We start from the raw sequence: 19,736 nt of genomic DNA, 5'->3' as shown, positions 1-19,736 counted from the left end.
CAAAAGGGTTAAAAGATTGGACACAAAGTATCATTCTTCTTAGATTATTATTAGTGACATACTTGAGCTCCGTTATTTAAGAGAAATCCTCCAAGAATGTATGTATTCAGTCAAGCACTGTCCTAGAATTCCACAAAAGCTGAAATAAAATAAATCTAAGGTGACAGAAGAACCTAGACGAGATAGTGCCCCCCACCGATCTGTGACTTGTAGTTCCTTATTTCAAGCCAAATTATAACATGCCTATTTAATAAATGTAGATGTACTCAACAAGACCCAGATTCCCTTAGTCCCCACTGCAGACGGAGCCCTTCCAGATTTACTTCTCATGAGAATCATGTCAGAGAAAATGATCCAGTTGATGGCTGTCTTAACTAACGAGGGCTCCCATAACACCGTATCCCAGCTGGGTGGTTTGAACTACAGATTATTTCCTCACAGTCCTGGAGCCTAGAATTCTGAGATCAGGATGACTGCATAGTTGAATTCTGGTGAGAGCTCTCATCCTGGCTAGTAGACCGTGACCACCTCACTATGTGAGATAATAAACTCTCTCCTATCTCTTCTTATAAGGGCACTAATGACCTCATGAGGACCCTGCTCTGACAACCAAAACTTTTGGGGATCAGATATTTTAAAATGCTTAAATTGCTTTTTGGGTGAAACAAAAACATCATGATGTAGATTAATTCACTGGATTAATTGTTCTTATGGATCTGAGAGCAATTATGTGATCAATCTAGAAAAAAGACAAGAGGATGGTCACTTAGGCCTTCTATAAATGTCTAGAATGTGTCAGACATCACAGAAACAAATGAAACTCTTATTCTAATGTGGGATGCAAATACAAAAAAAAAAAGTAAATAATTCTGATACACTGCAGCAAAGACCTCAGGATTATTAATAGGTTACCTACCACAAATGGGTAGCTGGGACTTAACCCAGCAGAGAGAGAAGGATGTTAGGGAAGGTATCCTGGAAGGAAGTGTGGCCTGTATTCTAATGGTTCTGGATCTGCCAGTAGGCTTTCATTCTCCATTCCTTCCAACAGAATGGCCTCCTGCTGCTGCTGGTATTCTGTTTTGGAGATCTAAGCCTGGCAACCGCCCCCCCCCCCCCCCCCCCCCCCCCCCGGGTCTCAGTCCGTGCCTGGGGCCTCACAGACTCCATCTTCCCTTCCATAATGGCTCTCTCAATTCAGGATTAAATGTTTCCTATGGTGAAACAAGTCTTCAAGCTGCCCTCTTAAATCTTTCATGTTACCATTGATTGTGCTGTAGAGTCTGCCTTGTTGGGAAACAGATCATTTGAAATATTTCTTAAGGTTCTCCCAGCTAGTCTACATGTTTTGGCTCTCCTGTGGTGTTAATGTGAGGTCTTAAGTGGGGGGAACATACTCAGGGTGTCTAATTTGGTATTTCATAATCTCCTGTAGTGATGGAAATGGTCACTTTAGCTCCCAGTGGACCTAATACAACACAGAACATTCTTCCTTACTATCTTGGCGGGGGTGGGAGACATTCTACAAAAAATCCAGAAATGTTCCTAGGGGCATCTCTGAGGTTCATTTGTTATTTTTCTAATCTCTAGAGCAATGCTCTTCAAACATTTTTTATTTTGCATGCTATATAAAAATGTAATCACCCTTCATGGGCCTATATTTTCTCTATCAATTCTTATACAAATATGTGTATTACAAAACACAAAACTAAAAAGAGAAAAAAGTTGAAAACATTTTAAAAATAAATTTTATTAATCGTAAAACTTGTTTAAAAATTATACATCTTGTTTAATGAGCTATTAAATATGCTTTATTATTTTTAAACACCATGTTTTAACACATTGTGAAACCGTGATTGGAAGGTCTGGTTCTAAATCTAACTTGTTCTATTTTTTCTTCATAGCACTTATTACCATCGCAAAATTTTGTTCTATTCATTGTTTTGGTCCCAGTATATGGAACAGTGTTTGGCCCATAGTGTATAGTTAATAAGTATTTATTGAAAAAAATTATTTTTGGACACATTACCATATAATGGTGTGTTTTTGTGTATCCCTTCCCTATTCACATTCAGTGGCTTCCTGTTGGGAAGCGTGTGACTACTTTTGCCACAGAAATCAGAACAGCTACAAAGCGGGCTTGAGTTACTTTTTATTTTCTTTCCTGGTAGTCTACATCTATGAAAATGATGGCCAAAATATTAATAATGAAGATTAAACTTAAAAGCATGTTGTACCTATAGTTGTTATATGGTAAATAGCACCAAAATTGAGCAAATAGTTATCTAATATGAAAAAAATAATCATTTCAGCAAAGTCCCTAATATTTAAAAAATGAGTCAAGTTCTGACAAGGAGTCTTCATGATGTCACAAGAACAGAGAGACTGAGAAACCTGTGGGGCTGCAAAGTTTAGAAGCAAAGAGGAAGACGGTAGGGCAGGCGGTGGAGGGTGAAGTCAAGTTTTAGAGAAGCAGAGCAAGGGGACACTGGGCACTGACGATGCACCAAGACAGAGACATGATTAAAATACCAGTACTACATAAGACCATATGGGAAATGTTTCTCTTCCCAGAAGGAAAGACAAATTAATCTGAAAATCTTTCTAATTGTAGTTGATATATAATGTTATGTTAGTTTTAGGAATATAACATAGGGATCTGACTGGTCTATATGTAATGCTTACCACAAGTGCAGCTGCCATCCAACACTATAACAGTATCATTGACTGTATTCCCTATGCTGTACCTTTTATCCCGAGGACTTACTCATTCCATAACTTCCCCCATTTTGTCCATGTCTTCCTCCCCGCCTTCCCTCTGGCAACTATTTGTTTGTCCTCTGTATTGATGGGTCTGTTTCTGCTCTTTGTTTACTCATTTGTTCTGGTTTTTAGATTCTACGCAGAAGTGAAATCCCATGGTATTTGCCTTTTTCTGTCTGACTTATTTCACTTAGCATGATACCCTCTAGGCCCACCCATATTCTTGCAGTATTGTTGCGATGTCAAGATCTCATCCTTTTTATGGCTGAGGAATACACCAGTGTGTGTGTTGGGGGGTTAGAGTAATTGGGTGATGGACATTCAGGAGGGCATGTGATGAAATGAGTACTGGGTGTTACATGCAACTGATGAATCACTGAGCTCTATCTCTGAAACCAATAATACACTAAATTAATTGCATGTAAATAGAATTAAAAATATTCCAGTGTGTGTGTACCACTTCTTTATCTGTTCATCTACTGTTGGACACTTGGGTTGCTGCTTTATCTTGGCTATTGTAAATAACGCTTCAATGAACATAGGGGTAATAAATTTTTTCAAATTAGTGTTAATCATTTTGTGTGTGGGGGGGTTAAATATGTAGAAGTGGAATTATTGGATGATACGGTATTTCTATTTTTAATTTTTCAAGGAAACTCCATACTATCTTCCAAACAGCTGCAGCAATTTACATTCCCACCAAAAGTGCACACTCTTTTTTTCTCTAAATCCTCACCAACAGTTGTCTTTTTGACTCTAGCCATTCTAACAGGTGTAAGGTGATACTTCATTGTGCCTTTGACTTGCATTTCCCTGGTGAGTAGTGATGTTGAGCATCTTTTAATATACTTAGGTCATGTGTAGGTCTTTGGAAACAAGGTCTATTCAGGTCCTTTGCCCACTTTTAAATTGGATTATTTCTTTGATGTTTCATGATGTAAGTTATTTATATATTTTGATATTAACCCTTATTGGATCTATCATGTGCAAATATCTTCTCTCATTCAGTACAAAATGTCTTTTCATTTTGTTGGTTTCCTTCACCATGCAAAAACTTTTCATTTTGATGTAGTCAAAACAAAAATAGTTTGTTTGCTTTTGTTTCCCTTACCTGAGGAGACCCATCTAGACCAAAGAGCTGCTAAGGCCAGTGCACCAAGGATTACTGCTAATTTACTTCTAGGATTTTTGTGACTTCAGGTCTCACATTTTGGTCTTTAATCCATTTTCAGTTTATTTTTATGTGTGGTCTGAGAAAGTGGTCCAGGCTCACTCTTCTGCACATAGTTTCCTCAGCATCATCTATTCAATATACTGTCTTTTCCCCCTTGTATATTTTTGTTTCCTTTGTTGTAGATTGACTGTATGAGTGGTGGGTTTACTTCTGGCCTCTCTCTGCCTATTTTCGTGCCAGTATCATACTGTTTTGATTACTAGAGCCTTGTAGTCTATCATGAAATTTGATATTGTGATACCTCCAGCTTTGTTCTTTCTCAAAATTACTTTGGGTATTCGGGTCTCTTATGATTCTATAGAAATTTTAGGATTGTTAGTTTTAGTTCCGGGCTGTTTTCAATAGGGATTGCACTGAATCTATACAATGCTTTGGGTAGTATGGACATTTTAATAATATCCATTCTTCCAATCTGTGAGCATGGTATGTCTGTCCATTCATTTGTGTCACTTTCAATGTCTTTAATCAATGTTTTCAAGGTTTTATCAATGGTTTTCAAGGTATAGGTCTTTCATCTCCTTGGTTACATTTATTCCTAGGTAGTCTAATCTTTTGTGTGTAATTAAAAATGGAATTGTTTAATTCTTCTCTTTTTTGTTATTAGTGTATAGAAAAGTGACAAATTTCTGTATATAAATTTTGTATCCTGCAACTTTACTAAATTCATTTCTCAGTTCCAGTAGTCTTTTGGGAGAGTTTTCTATGTCTAGTATCATGTCATCTGCAAACTGACCGTTTTATTTCCTCCTGACCCATTCAAATGCCTCCTCTCTTATCGGACAGCTGTGGTTAAAACTCCCAGTATGGTGCTGAATAAAAGTGACAGGAGTGGAATATCCTTGTTCTTTATATTGGAGGAAAAGCTCTCAGGTTTTCAGCAGTGAGTATGATGTCATCTCTGGGTTTGTCACATATGGCCTTTATTATGTTGAAGCATGTACCCTTTAAGCCCACTTCATTGAGTTTTTGCCCATGAGTGGATGTTGAATTTTGTCAAATGCTTTTTCTGTATCTATTGAGATGATCATGGCTTTTTCATTAATGTGATGTATCAGTTTCATTGATTTGCAAATATTATTGAGTCATCCCTGCATCCCCAGAGCAAACCCCATTTGGTCATGCAGAATGATCCTTTTAATCTATTGTTGAATATGGTTCGCTGACTTTTACTGAGGACTTTGCATCTATGTTCATCAGGGATATGGCCTGAAGTTTTCTTTTTTAATACTGTCTTTGCGTTGTTTTGGTATGGGAGTAATGCTAGCCTTATCAAACAAACTGGGAGGTGTTTTTTTCTATTTTTTGGAACAGTTAGTGGGAAATAGGTATTAACTCTTTAACTGTTTGGTAGAATTCACTTAGGAATCATCCTGGACTTTATTTGTTGGGAATTTTTAAATTGCCAATTCTATCTTATTACCAGTGACTATTCTGCTAAGATTTTCTATTTCTTCCTGATTCACTTTTAGAAGACTGTATGTTTCTAGGAATTTATCCATTTCTTCTAAGTTATCCAATTTGTTGGCATATAATTTTTCATAGTACTCTCTTATAATCCATTGTATTTCTATGGTGTTGTCAATTACTTCTCTTTCATTTCTGATTTTATTTGGGTCCCCTTTTTGATGTGTTTGGCTAAAGGTTTATGAATTTTAATTGTTGTTTAGTCTTTATTTCATTTATTTCTGCTCTGCTTTTCATCATTTCCTTTCTCTACTCATCCTGGGCTTTGTTCTCATTCTTTTAGGTGTAAGGTTAGACTGTTTGAGATTTTTGGTTTTTGAGGTAGGCTTGGATTGCTATTAACTTCCCTCAGCTGCTTTCACTGCGTCCCCCAAATTCTGGACCATTGTGTTTCCATTTTCACTTGTCTCCGTGTATTTATTTTTAAAAAGATTTATTTATTTTTGAGAGAGAGAGCAAGAGAATGAGTGGCAGGGAGGAGCAGAGGGACTCCCAATGAGCCCAGAGCCCGACGTAGGGCTTGATCTCACCACCCTGAGATCAAAACCTGAGGCCAAAACCAACAGTTGGATGCTTACCTGACTGAGCCACCCAGGTACCCCCATCTCCATGTATTTTTTTTATTTCCCCCTGATTTATTTATTGACCACTGATTGTTTGGTAGCATGTTGTTTAGTCTCCATGCGTTTGTTTTTAAGAGTTTTTTCTTCTGGTTGATTTCTAGTTTCATACTGTTGTGGTTGGAAAAGATGTGTGTATAATTTCTATCCTCTTCAATTACTGAGACTTGTGATCTAACCTGGAGAATGTTCTATGTGCATTTGAAAAGAATGTGTACTGTTTTAGGATGAAATATTCTGTATGTGTCTGTTAAGTGTATTGAGTCCAATGTGTCATTCAAAGGTATGGCTTCCTTATTGATTTTCTGCATGGATGATCTATCCATTGATATAAGTGAGTGTTACAGTCCCTACTATTAGTATTACTATCCACTTCTCCCTTTATATCTTATATTTGCTTTATGTATTTAGCAGGTATTCCTATGTTGGATGCAGGAATATGTACAATTGTTCTATCCTCTTGTTGGATTAATCCTTTTATCATTATTCATTGCCCCTTTGTCACTTGTTATGGTCTCTATGTTAAAGTCTACTTTGTTTGATCTAAGTATTGTTATCCCAGCTTTTTTCCTGCTTCTATTTGCATAGAATATCTTTTTTCATCCTTTCACTTTCAATCTGTATGTGTCTTTGGTTCTGAAGTGAGCCTTCTGTAGACAGCATGCAAGAAGGGTGTTGGTTTTTTTTAATCCACTGAATCACCCTGTGTCCTCAGTTGGAACATTTAGACCACTTGCTTTTAAAGTAATTGCCATTTTGTTTGTTTTCTGGTTGTAGTTGTAGATTTTCTCTGTTCCTGTCTTCTTGCTCTCTTCTCTTATGACTGTGGACTTTCTTTAGTGTTATGCTTGGCTTTCTTTCTGTTTATTTTTTGCGTACCTATTATACGTGTTTGGTTTGTGGTCACTGTGAGGTTCATATATAACATCCTAAGTATATAGCAGTCTATGTTAATTTGATGGTCACTTAAGGTTGAACATATTCTGAAAGATTTTTTTGCTCCACTCCCCTAATTTATATATTGTCATATTTTACATCCTGTTATTCATGATTTTCTTACTTCTGAGTATGACCTTTTCATTTCCACTTCAGGAAGTCCCTTTAACTTTTCTTGTAGTGCCAACTTAGTGGTGATGAGCTCCTCTAACTTTTGTTTGTCTGGGAACTCTTTATCTGTCTTTTAATTCTTAATGATCATCTTGCTAGGTAGAGTATTCTTGGTTGTAGGTTTTTTTCTTTCAGCACTTTGAATTGATCATGGAACCCCTTTCCAGTCTGCAAAATTCCTGCTAAAAAATCAGCTGATAGTGTTGTGAGATTTCCCTTGTATGGTACTTATTGCTTCTCTCTTGCTGCTTTTAAAATCCTCTCTTTATCTTTTGTTAATCTTTGACATCTTAATTGTGATGTGTCTTGATGAAGAACTTCTTGGGTTCACCTTCTTTGGGGCTCTCTGAGCCTCCTGAGTCAGAGATGTGTTTCCTTCCCTGGGGTAGAGAATTGTTTAGCTCTTATTTCTTCAAATAAGTGTGCTGCTCCTTCCTCTCTCTCCCCTTCTGGGACTCCTATAATGTGAATGCTTGTTTGCCTGATGTTGAAGAAATATTTTTACCTACCCTCACTTTTTAAAATTCCTTTTTCTTTTTGCTCTTCAGCTTGGGTGCTTTCCATTACCCTATCATCTAGATTGTGGATTGATTCTTCTATATCCATTAATCTGTTGATTCCCCCTGGTATATTTTTCATTTCAATTATTGTATTCCTCAATTCTGTTTAGTGGTCTTTTATATTTTCTATCACTTTGTTGAAGTTCTGAGTTCTTCCACCCTTCTCTCCAGTCTGGTTAACATCTTTATGATCATTACTCTAAACTCTTTATCAGGCATATTGCTTATTTCTGTTTCATTTAGTTCTTTTTCTCAGATTTTATCTTGTTCTTTCATTTGGAGCATACTCCTATATCTCCCCATTTTGCTTGTCTATGAATTAGGCTGAAGAGCTAGTCCTTTCAAACTTGAAAGAATCATCTTGTGTGTGGTCTTTCCCTGTGTAGACACTGTATCTGGTGATTTTGGCTGGCTGGTTGAAACTGTAGCTGGTGTCAGTGAGAGTCCTAGGGCACTCCATGCTGGGAATGCACTGGAAGGATGGCTGGAGATGAAGTGGGCACAAACTGAGGAGGTCTTAGGACTATCTACACAGAGAACACCCTGGCAGGACAGGTGAAGGGGACACAGGCTAGGGAGGTCCCTGGGTTCTCCACAAAGAAAGTACCTTAGCAATTCAGCTGAAATAGAAGTGGGTACAAGCTGGTGGGTCCTGAGGCTCTCTGCACAGAAGGCATCCTGGTGAAATCACTGAGACTGAAGTGTTGGCATGGGCTGTGGTGGTCTTTGGGTGCTCTGCACTGATGGTGCTTTGGCAGGTTAGCTAAAGTGGATGCAAGCCAGGGTGTGGGGGTATTCAGCCTAGAGGTTGCTCTGGCAGGGCAAATGGAGCTGAGAGGGACAAGGAGCCCTGGACAAGGGGCACTCTGGTGGGTGAAACAGCATAAGCTGGCTGGGCGGGTGGGGGGTGGGGAGCAGTCTACACTGGGGATGCTCTAGCAAGCCATCTGGAGCTGAAGTGATGTGGGCCTGGAGTATTCCCCGCTGCTTTGCACTTGTGTCACCTTGGCAAGTCCACAAAGTCCACAAAGTCATAACAGGCTGTGGATAATCTTATTTCACAGATTCAGTGGGATTAAGAAACTTATTCACAGCCACAGAGCTAGCAAGTGATAGAACCAAAATCTGATCCCAGGCAGCTGGATTCACAGCCTCTTCAACTCCGAGTCAACTGTGACTTCAACCTCAGGAGGCCTTAAAGGTGACTTTAGACAACCCTTGCCCACTCAGAGTCAAGGGCACGAGGGCGGCAATGGCTGGTTTACAAACAGATCCTCTCTTACCACTGCTGAGTCATTCTGCTATGTTTCTTTATGGTGTAACATGAGAGTAGGGGCGTTAGATTTGAGTGGGAGTTTTGCCGATCTCCTTTCTGCAAGTTACTGAAACTCTCCAAGTCTCTGTTCCCTGATTCTTAATCAGTGGAAAGCATAGTGTTTTCATGGGAATTAAAACAGTACAGTCTCTGATCCAGCACAAGTATATGCTTGGTAAGTGAGTATTGGGTGATTATTGTCTTAGGTGGCTGCCAAAAAAAGAATTGTTCGAAACTTGTAAATAAACTGAATATTGCAGCTCAATTATTGTATTCCTCAACTCTGTTTAGTTGTCTTTTATATTTTCCATCTCTTTGTTGAAGAGAGAGAGAAGACATAAATAGACTCTTAAAGGATGGGAAAGAAAATCCCACAATAAAATTTGCATAGGAAATCCTATCTCTAATAGGTTAGTATATTCTTAGGCAAAAAAAAGTGGGAGGCATTTTTCAGTCCCCAGAATTTCTCAGTCAAATAAAATAGATGAGTGTTAAATCAATTAAAAACGTAAATGAGACAAACCTATAAAAGATTCACAGGAAAACAGAACTAGAACTATTTACCAAAGAACTAAAAGCACTGACTGTCTTAAGAAACTGGAATGTCTTAAGAAACTTTTACCAAAATTAATCAAATCAGGCTCTTGTACTATTGCAGTTTTTAAAAAAGCCCTAACTTTCATATTTTAAAACAATGGGATTTCATTTCCCTCCCCATTGGAAAGCCCCCAAGCTGCAGTTTCAATAGCACCATTAAAATCATGGACAATGAAGGGCCTGCAGTTACCTGATAAATGTGAAAGATGTGATGAGTCCATCCAAATAATTCTGGTTAAAAAACAATCTTATCTCCTTGGGTGTTTTTGGCCTGAAGTATTTGTCTTGACCACACACTTTACTATTTCTGTATAGAAAGCTTTTAGGACATTAATTTTATACCCCTGCCTTAAATCACTTGATATTTTAAAATGATGATACCTTTCTTCTTTGAGGTGGATAAGCATTCATGCTCTTCTTTGACAGAGATTTTACAGCTCTTTATCCGACAAAAAAAGGATCGCCTCGAGCCAGAGTACACATGCATCCTTCCACTGTGGAAATTACTGTGAACCTGCAAGCCAGCTTTCGTAGCAGGAGGCAAGAGAACAGGTGGAAAAGAATATTTTCATATAGATCAGAAATGTTAGGAGACACATTTCAAAACAATTACCTTTTTTTTTATACATTGAAAAATGGTTATTTAAAGCAATGACATCATTATAAGGTAAACCACTAAGTGAAATATACCAAAAAGAGCATATGCCAAGGAATTATATTTTTATAACTTATAAACACTTGCAGTTCATCTTCATTTTTTCCCTGGGGGGGAAACAAAGGTAATCAAAATGAAATGAAAAATTTTTTTAAGTGAAAAAACCCCTCAATTTACCGTAGTAATCAATGGCTTTAAGCATCACTACTTTATATTATAAATAAATGTTTGGCACTGAGCATTTCCAAAGTGGTATTTTCAGAGAAGATAAAGAATATTTACACTTCCAAAGCACAATTATACAAGGTATTTCATATGGAGTAGATCTAACTCCTATAAGAGAGAACTGTCTAGCATATGGCTGAATAACAGAAACCCCAGCAATTTTTTAAATCCAAAATGATACTTTCTTATAAAGATTTTATTAGCATATGGAACATAGTGATTATAACACAATCACATATCCCGCAAACAAAGCATCTTCATATGAACATATTTGTTTTTGTATGTGTAGATGAATACAGGAATTCCCTATTGTTTTTTGAACTCTAGATTAATGACTGTAAGGTTTACTAAATGTCCTCCTCATAAAACCATAATTAGCTAATTTTTCAAATTATTGCACAGCCGTGCTTTGAAGTAATAATTTACTTACATAAAATTACAGACATGCTGACATAAGCACTTACTTTTGGCATCGATCAGCTTCTCTCTTGGTGAAAGGTCAGAAGAAGAAAGTTGCTCCTTTACTTTGGCAACATCTTTTGGATGTAAGAAGTCAAATAAGCTTTGTCCAGTCAAGCTAGCCTATTTATAAGGTAGATGTTCATTTAAAATCAGTACCATAACTTTTCTACATTTCTTCACGTGAACTTATGGTAAATACTGTTAAAATTGCTTTTCCTCAAGCTCAAAGATCCATCTCCTACACTGTGACATTAACTTAGTGTTAAAAGCAGGGTAATACTTGTAGATAGAAATATACAAAACTGTATCTGGAAAGACACAAATCACAAACACCTAATCACTGATATTCGGTGAACTCTTGTTAATATCCCCCACCCAGTTCTCTTGTTACTTCTAAATTATATGATTATTTAAATTTTTTTTAATCCTTGGTAAAAGTAAAAAGATTATATTATAATATGGAAGTCACAATGTATCTGTGATTTTACGGTGTGATTCAGATTTTTAAAAAATCACTGCACTATTAAAAAAAAACAAAATCTAACCTAGAATACCTCCCATTTCCCATTTCACTTCCCCCAATATGTACAGCATTCCCATGTCTATGGTTTTGCTTGCATGGTCTCATCACCTAGAATTCATCCCCCCTCTCTACAAACTCAGAGTTCCCTCACCACTCCAGCCAACTGACTTTTGGTCCCTGACTTGCTCCTCAACTGAAATGTCTTCCTCCCCTTCTCTGCTCATCTTAATACCTAAGCAGACATTCAACTTTGTATATCAAGCCTTTCCTGATTTCAGTGATCACCCTTGCCTTATGAAATCCTTTATTACCTAAAGTAGACATTCTTATAGAAGACAGAACACATGGACCAGCTAGCTGGACAAATGGACAAGTAACCTAGACTGAGTTAGATATCTCATATTTTTAAAAAATAGCATTTTATTAATCAATCTGCTATATGATTGGTTAATAGAAGTTTCTACTCTATGCTTCAAAGCAAATCAGGTTCCTGAATTTGAAAAGCTAAGGACCAGATCCTGCCTACATCATGGGGATTTCAGAGTCCTAAGAAGAAGAGAAGTCAGTATGTCTCTTGAATGGTCTGAAATACTAGGTCAGTGCCCAGTGGGATGAGATTCATGTCACTAATTTGGAACTTACATGCCTATCCTGAATTGTAAGTTGTGTGTGTGTGAGAGAGAGAGATGTTCTCTATCTCATGTTAGGAAATAGAATAATCAAGTCTTGACCTCCCCTTGTGTCCCCAATGCCGATAAAACCAGCTGCAATGATTCATTTGGTTCTTACTCTCTCTGTTTGTAGGCTCATAATACCTCTTCTTCTGTTACTTAACTCATTATCTACGAATCTATCTCTCTAAATTTTCATGTTTGGGGAGAATATAGGTGAAGTCATTGGGATTATTGAAGAGTAAAGCTGTGGTCTGATTCCTATTTTAAAGGTGACCACAGGAGCTAGTTTATTTACTCCGTTGGATTAGTGTTAGAGCTTTTAAGTAACTAGCTCAAATTAAATGGTACTTGGGAATGAGGAGGTAAAGAGAAGAGAAAGGTGGTTAAATGAAAGATGACTTTTATTAGAGTTTGTTGCCAGAGCTTAGATCAAAAACTGTTATGCATGTAACCTAATAATAAATAATAATGCTGTCTTTTAGAGAAAACAGAAGGACACCAAACATTGTTCAGACAGTCTCAAATGTGACACCTATTTTGTCTTTACAACCTAGAGACAGGTTTAATCATCATTTACCCTTGTCACGTAAGAGAAGGCTACAGCTCAGGAAAATTAAATAACTTGCCAGAGGTAAGGAAGTGAACACTCTTATCAGAAACAAGAACCCATAATCTTTGCATACATTTCCATCTCTCTAGGAGTTCTAACCTAGTGGAACCTAAGCCCACAGCCCGGGGTTCAAGAAGAGAACTCAGAAATATGTGTGTGTTCAAAGAAGTTAAGCATCATGTGGAAAATATCCTCAGTTTTGGATACCTGATCATAATTAAGTATTTTGGAGACTGATTTAGAAACGAAGAGAATTTTTCCTCTTTCACATCCAACCACAAATAGGAAGCCTTCGGCAGTCTAGAATTTAAAAATATAAACATGAATATTAAAAAAAAAAGTCTGTCTTACACACATTCAAGTACTCTGAAAATTCCTGTAGCGATAAAACAAAGAGTGGTCATAGAGCTAGTAAAATTAGGACATTTTCTTAAACTATAAAAAGACTGATGAAGAACATCAAAATGAACCCCAGTCTAAACTAGTTTTTGACATGGAAAATTTGGCCATGGAATATTGGGTTGTGATATTTTCTAATATAGAAATGACCTACCCCAAATTCTATACTGCATATGAAACTATAAAAATATCAAAACACTGCAGTAACAACTGCCCGAGGATATGCTGAGATGCAGGGAATGTGTAGAGTGGGGACAAGAAAAAGAGCAGATGTCCTACAATACACCTTGTGAGTAATTACTAACCGCTCACTGGAAACTAAACTTAAAAAACTCTAACCTCACCTCGGTTAGATGAAGTCTGCCCAGTACATCCTTTGTGAAGCAACCTATATGGAAATGGACCTGTATGGACACAGGATGAGTCTAGCACTCCCATCAGACGTTGCCTTGAATCATTTCTACTAACTGGAAACAAATATGAGGTGAGTTTGGCGGACATACTCTAGAAGGGCAGAACAAGTGTTATATTAGGACTGAAAGAAAAAAAAAACACTTAAAGATTGTGAGAAAGCTTCCAAAGCATACTGTACATGTTGCTAACTTTAGATATCTTAATCTTCCAAAAAAAAAAAAAATCCCTTACATTCCTATCAGGAATCTTGTATTTAAATTCAGCTCTTCAGATAAAAGAGCTTTTCAAAAATTGAGAAAAAATAGACAAGTATATATATGATGATTCTTTCAGTTTTATCATGCTATGGTTTAAAGCCCAGGAGTCATTTATCTCCTCCTGGGGGCAGGAGAAGCCTATGAGATGGTTATATTTTCCAAGTCAAATAACCTCTAGAGGAGAGAATCTGAAAACCCATGCATATGAATGGTGAGAACAGAAATGTCAAAGCATCGACTAATAGCTCATTAAGCAGTAAGGGCTAATGTGCTGAAAACAGAATCCAGAAGAGAAAAGGATACAAGGTAGCTGGCTTTTAAGGAGGTGGTGATGGAGGGCAAGAGACCCCATGGCACAGGAAGCAAGTACAGTGTAAGTTTAGGATCAAAGACAAGCTTGGCTCCATATTATGGAAATTGCATATCCTCTGTCTCTACTTTCATCAGCCCAAATTAAGACATGGTTACTTATGCAACTTATTTTTGTAGGAAGAGAGCTATGGTGCATTTGGGAGCCCTGGCTGTGGCAGCCGGAAGCGAACCCAAAAAAATCTGCATCCCATCCAAGTAAAACTGAAAGGACAAACACAGCTTAAACAAACAGAACTCTGGACTTACCTTAAGGATTAAGTGTCTGAGCTCATTATCCTGAATAAATGAAGGTCTATAATTACCTCCTGCATAAGAATTTGTCATACCTAAAAATAAGTCCAAAAGTTATGGAAAATAGAATAGAGTTGGAAATGTAGTAATTACTCAAGGGAAATAAGTACCGTTGCCGCTGCATTGTGAATGGTACTATTACTAGCACATTCTATGACTTTATTGTCCTCATTCTTTCAATAGTATTAGAATAGGATGTCCTGATTTTATACTGTAAGTTCTTGGAACTACTTATTCCCTTACACTTGAATGTGTGGACGCCAGGAGCTGATTTCAAAAGAGAACCATATTTTCTAATACACTATAGTTCCTTAGCTTCTTCAAACTGTTCAGGGGCACTGGGGTGGCTCAATTGGCTAAGCATCCAATTCTTTGATCTCAGGGTCATGAGTTCAAGCCCTGTGTTGGGCTCCATGCTGGGCATGGAGACTACTTGAAAACAAAAACAAAAACAAAACAAAACAAAACAAATGGATTATGTGAATTACCCTAAATAGGAAGATTGTGAAACTTTAAATCACTGCTCTGGATTCATAAGATTTTTCAAATGGCGCTTTAAAAATCATATGGAGACTTCTGATAATATATAAAAATGTATAAAATATAAATGAAATAATTCATTTTAAGCCCTTAGCACAGAGTTTATTGTATCAAAATAAAAGTCTCTAAATGAACAGCTGACAAAAGGAGGAAAAGCAGGACCTACTTAAAGGTTTCAATGAGAGAAACAAGGGGAGCACCAAAATCAATTGTGCATGCATGGCCACAAGGGGGCGCAGGGGACAGCCCACCAAGCCAAGGTGCCCTGTCCCCAGATAACATCCAGGCAAGCGTAATTCATAGGTAAATCAATTTTCCCTCTGATATACTCAACTTTCCTAACCCCAAGCCCCTCTTCCTGAGGACCGCAAGAAAAGTTGCTTTTGCAAAAGAAAGATGGGTTAATACCCTGAGAGGTTTGTTTGTTGTTTTGTTGTTGTTTTCCCCACCCTGGGACCCTTGGAACGATTTGCAGCTCAAACTCACAAAATATGTAAGAGCTGGCGGGCGGTTGTTGGGGGTGGGATGGTGGTGAGGCAGTACCCAGAAAATCAAAAACACCTCATGGTCTTAATTGATACAGCAGCACCCATATGAGCCTGGCATAAGTAAGTAAATGAAAATCTCTTCCAGAATCTACCTTCTAGGTAAGGCTCCAAGAATTCCCTCAAATGATTTCTTATGATTATAAATGAATACACAGCAACCTGACAGGAGGGAGTTGAGAAAGAGCAGAAAGATACAGACTGAGTTCCAGGCCAGCATAGGCTATAAATCAGTCTGAGCAAAGCAGTGTTATCTTCTGGTCTGGCCTGAAGGTCAGAAGAAGTATGTTAGGGAAACCCTGTCGGTGTCAGCCAGCCAGAACTGGGAGGTGGGACAATGAGCGGAGGACAGGCTAAGGAGAAATGATGGGGGTAAGGACTGAGGTACTACTAAAACACATGCTGTGATATTCTGGACCTGTGCAGTGAGGGATAACAACTTTTTAAAAAGATTTTATTTGAGAGAGAGGGGAGGGGCAGAGGGAGAGGGAAAAGCAGGGATCCCTGTCGAGCAGCGAGCCCAATGTGGGACTTGATCCCAGGACTCTGGGATCATGACCTGAGCTGAAGGCAGATGCCACTAGGGCACACCGAAAGATAACACACAAGGAAACAAGATCACTTACCTTTATCACAGTGTTCATTGGGTTACTAATCAAAATCACAGTACCTATTCCTCCTCCCCCCTCCTACCTCCAACCCAGAGTAAACACTGTGCTTGCCCTTGATAGGTGTTAGTCTTTACTATTAACAATGACCCTATTCAGTAAATGCTTTCCCCCTATTTTACAGCTACAGAGGTGGAGGATTCGAATGTGAAGTGACTTGGGTAAGTCACACAGCCATTAAGTAAAGGAGCCAGGCTTTGAACCTAGGAGGTTTGCCTCTGGGACCTCCATGCATGGACCACTTCACCCCCACCCCGCCCAGTACCAGTACTATGACTGCACACACACAATGCCCAGAGTTTCTCTGAAGGCACCTGCTGAGAAGAAGGGCTACTCCAAGTGTGGTCTGCTGACTGGTGTCATCAGCAAACTATGGCAGGTGAGTATGGAAATGAAAAACCAGCATTTTTAGGGGCACCACCTGTTTGGCTCAGTCAGTTAGAAGCATCTGCCTTTGCCTCAGGTCATGATCCTAAGGTCCGGGGATCGAGCCCCACATCAGGCTCCCTGCTCAGCGGGGAGCCTGCTTCTTCTCCTGCTCCCCCTGCTTGTGCACATGCCTGCTCTCACTCTGTGTGTCAAATAAATAAATCCTTTTTAAAGAAAGCAATTTTAGACACTTTTATGGAAATGTGACATTGTTGGGGCACCCCAGCCCATGAGCATTTTTCCAGGATTTAGCTGTACTTTGTAATGGGTGGGGGTGGGTAACACTTGTCCTTCACCCAGATAATTTGAGAAGCAATATTTAAAGCATGTAGGCAAAAATTCACTTCACAATCCATTTATCTTTAAAGTAATTATGTAGGGACGAAAACAACATGCTCCGCAGGCAGCCCTCTGATGATGTGGGGTCCAGGTTTCTGTGATCTACTCCAGTAAGGGTACTGGAAGGCAGGCAGACCCAGTTGCCTGAAGTCCTCTTACTCGTGGGCAGCACCGACTAAAGGGTCTGCTCAGGGTGTGTGATGAGCCCTTGAGCACCTCAGAAAGGCCACTGGCAAAAACCTGTGCTCTGGTGTAAGGAAGGACAGTCCGTTCTCCCTACTGAGCTTCTCTTGCTCCTCCTCCCACTCCTACTTCCGCTGTAGCATTTATCACCCTGGGTTTTAATGATCTCTGCCTGGGTCTGTCTCCTTTGCCTGCCATGAACCCCAAGAAATCAGAGATCTTGGTCCTTCCTTTTCAAGTCCCCAGCACAGACGGGAACCTGCATGATGCTCAGTGCCTGTTTGTTGGATTAGTTGATGGATTCATGACTTTTCCCCTTAGGTTCTCCTCCCTCCAGGCATTGCGAATGTGAAAATGGTTGGGTAATTTTAGAGTTGCAATCAAATGACCTCAGTGGGGCCTGCAAATGTTCACTGCTAAAAGATTTAAGGGAAATATTGCATACAACTTATGCAAGATCCAGTTGTGGGGTAAAAGGGAATCCTGTTTCACAATGGATGGTTATGAAAATGAGACCTCCCGTCACACTCCTGCAAGGATCCTGCCAAGCAGTATCCTCACACTTCCACTGTTCTGCTTGGCATCAGAGGGATCAAGGCTGTGCTTGCTTTTCCTCACTGCCTGCCCTCCAGATTTGCAGATAGTCAGCGAGAGTACGGCAGCCACCATTCTGCATGTGGAAATCTAAGGAAGGTGATTTAAAGTACCTATTTTTTGTGAAAGGGACTTCTTAAGCAGAGAAGAAAAGGCCAAGACAAGAAAATTATGCAAGAAAAATATTTCCGTGGTAAAAACTGAGTAAAGGTGGTGGATGAACCACTTATAAAGCTAGTATGACCGTTAAAAGACAAAAGTAGTAAAATGGTATCTGCAAAAACTTTGTCAAGGAATACACAAAGTAAAGAAGGTATAACATGTGACCACATGTGTATAAATGTGGAAAGGGGGAATACAAATGTAGTGCTTTTAGAATGTGGTCGAAGTTAAGAGACCATGAACTTGGTATACGTTACTACATATTTAGGATGTTATATATGAAATTCATGGTTAGTACAACCAAAAGCCTATAATACATACAGAAAAAAAAAAAAAACAAAGAGAAAGAAATCCATGCATAACACTAAAGAAAGTCCTCAAATCACAAGGAAGGGATCAAAAGAAGGAGGGAATGGAGAAGAACTACAAAAATAACCAGGAAACGATTTTAAAAATGACCATATGCACCTATCAATAATTATTTTGGAGCATCACATTTAATCAAAAATCACAGGGTGATTTTTGGATAACAATGGATAACAAAACAAGACCCAACCACATGCTGCCCCCAAGAGACTCACTTCAGCACTAAAGACACAAGCTGGAAATGAAGGACTGGAAAAAAACATTCCATGCAAATAAAAGCAAAACCAAAATGGGGTAGTGGGGTGCCTGGGTGGCTCAGTGGGTTAAAGCCTCTGCCTTCGGCTCAGGTCATGATCCCAGCATCCTGGGATCGAGCCCCGCATCGGGCTCTCTGCTCTGTGGAGAGCCTGCTTCTTCCTCTCTCTGCCTGCCTCACTGCCTGCTTGTGATCTCTCTGTCAAATAAATAAATAAAATCTTAAAAAAGAAAAAAAGATGGGGTAGTGACAATTATATCAACAAAATAGACTCTAAAACACTGTATCAAGAGACAAAGAAGACCATTACATAATAATATTAAGGGATTTATTCAAAAGAGAAGATCACAATTGTAAATATGCATCAAACACAGGTGCACCTAAATATATAGGGCAAGCATTAACAGACATCAAGGGAGAAGTTAACAGTGATACAATAATAGTAGGGGACATTAACACCCTATTAGGTCAATGGATAGAAAAGAAGGAAACAGTGGCTTCAAATGACCAATTACAAAAGATGGGCTTAACAGATCTACATACACAAAACATCCCATCCAAAAACAAGAGAATATACATTCAAATGCACATGAAACATTACCCAGAACAGATCACAAGAAGATAGAAATTTAAAAGAAAGACAACTGAAATCAAACATCTTTTCTGACTACAACAGTGAAATGAAATCAATCCCCCCCCAAAAAAAACCCCAAACCCCAAATGTGTCAAGGCAAAAAAAAAAAAAAAAAAAAAAAAAAAAAAAAAACCCATGCTACTAAACAACCAGTGCATCAGCAAAGAAAGGAAAAAATACATGAAGACAAATGAAATTAGAGACAATGGTTCAAAATCTCTTGGATGCAGCAAAAGCAATTCTGAGAGGGAAATTTATAGTGATAAAGACTCACCTCAAGAAAGAAGAAAAATCTCAAACAACCTAACTTTATACCTAAAAGGAGCTAGAAAAAGAACAAACAAAATCCAGTCAGTAAAAGGAAGAAAACAACAAAGATCAGAGTGGAAATAAATGAAACTGAGACATAAAACTGTTAAAACTTTAGCCAGATTCATCAAAATCAGAAATGCTAGAGAAGTTAAAACTGACAATATGA

At 38.5% G+C, this 19,736-nt stretch overlaps 1 protein-coding gene across 5 annotated transcripts in view; it reads right to left on the bottom strand.

The window, feature by feature from the left end:
* Positions 1 to 19,736, bottom strand: part of ARNTL2 (aryl hydrocarbon receptor nuclear translocator like 2) — a 111,389-nt gene that overhangs the window by 28,589 nt on the left and 63,064 nt on the right. For all 5 annotated transcript variants that reach the window (XM_013047798.2, XM_013047800.2, XM_045073230.1 and 2 more), the window contains 4 exons: positions 14,498 to 14,577; positions 13,017 to 13,109; positions 11,005 to 11,122; positions 10,042 to 10,185 (listed from right to left, as the gene is read on the bottom strand). In XM_013047798.2, coding sequence (XP_012903252.1) covers positions 10,042 to 10,185; positions 11,005 to 11,122; positions 13,017 to 13,109; positions 14,498 to 14,577 — 435 coding nt within the window. The remainder of the gene's footprint in view (positions 1 to 10,041; positions 10,186 to 11,004; positions 11,123 to 13,016; positions 13,110 to 14,497; positions 14,578 to 19,736) is intronic.

The sequence above is a fragment of the Mustela putorius genome, unplaced genomic scaffold (genome assembly GCF_011764305.1).
Source record: "Mustela putorius furo isolate JIRA1106 unplaced genomic scaffold, ASM1176430v1.1 tig00537227_pilon_pilon_pilon, whole genome shotgun sequence".
NCBI lineage: Eukaryota > Metazoa > Chordata > Mammalia > Carnivora > Mustelidae > Mustela > Mustela putorius.
This window is presented reverse-complemented; position numbering and strand designations above follow the sequence as displayed.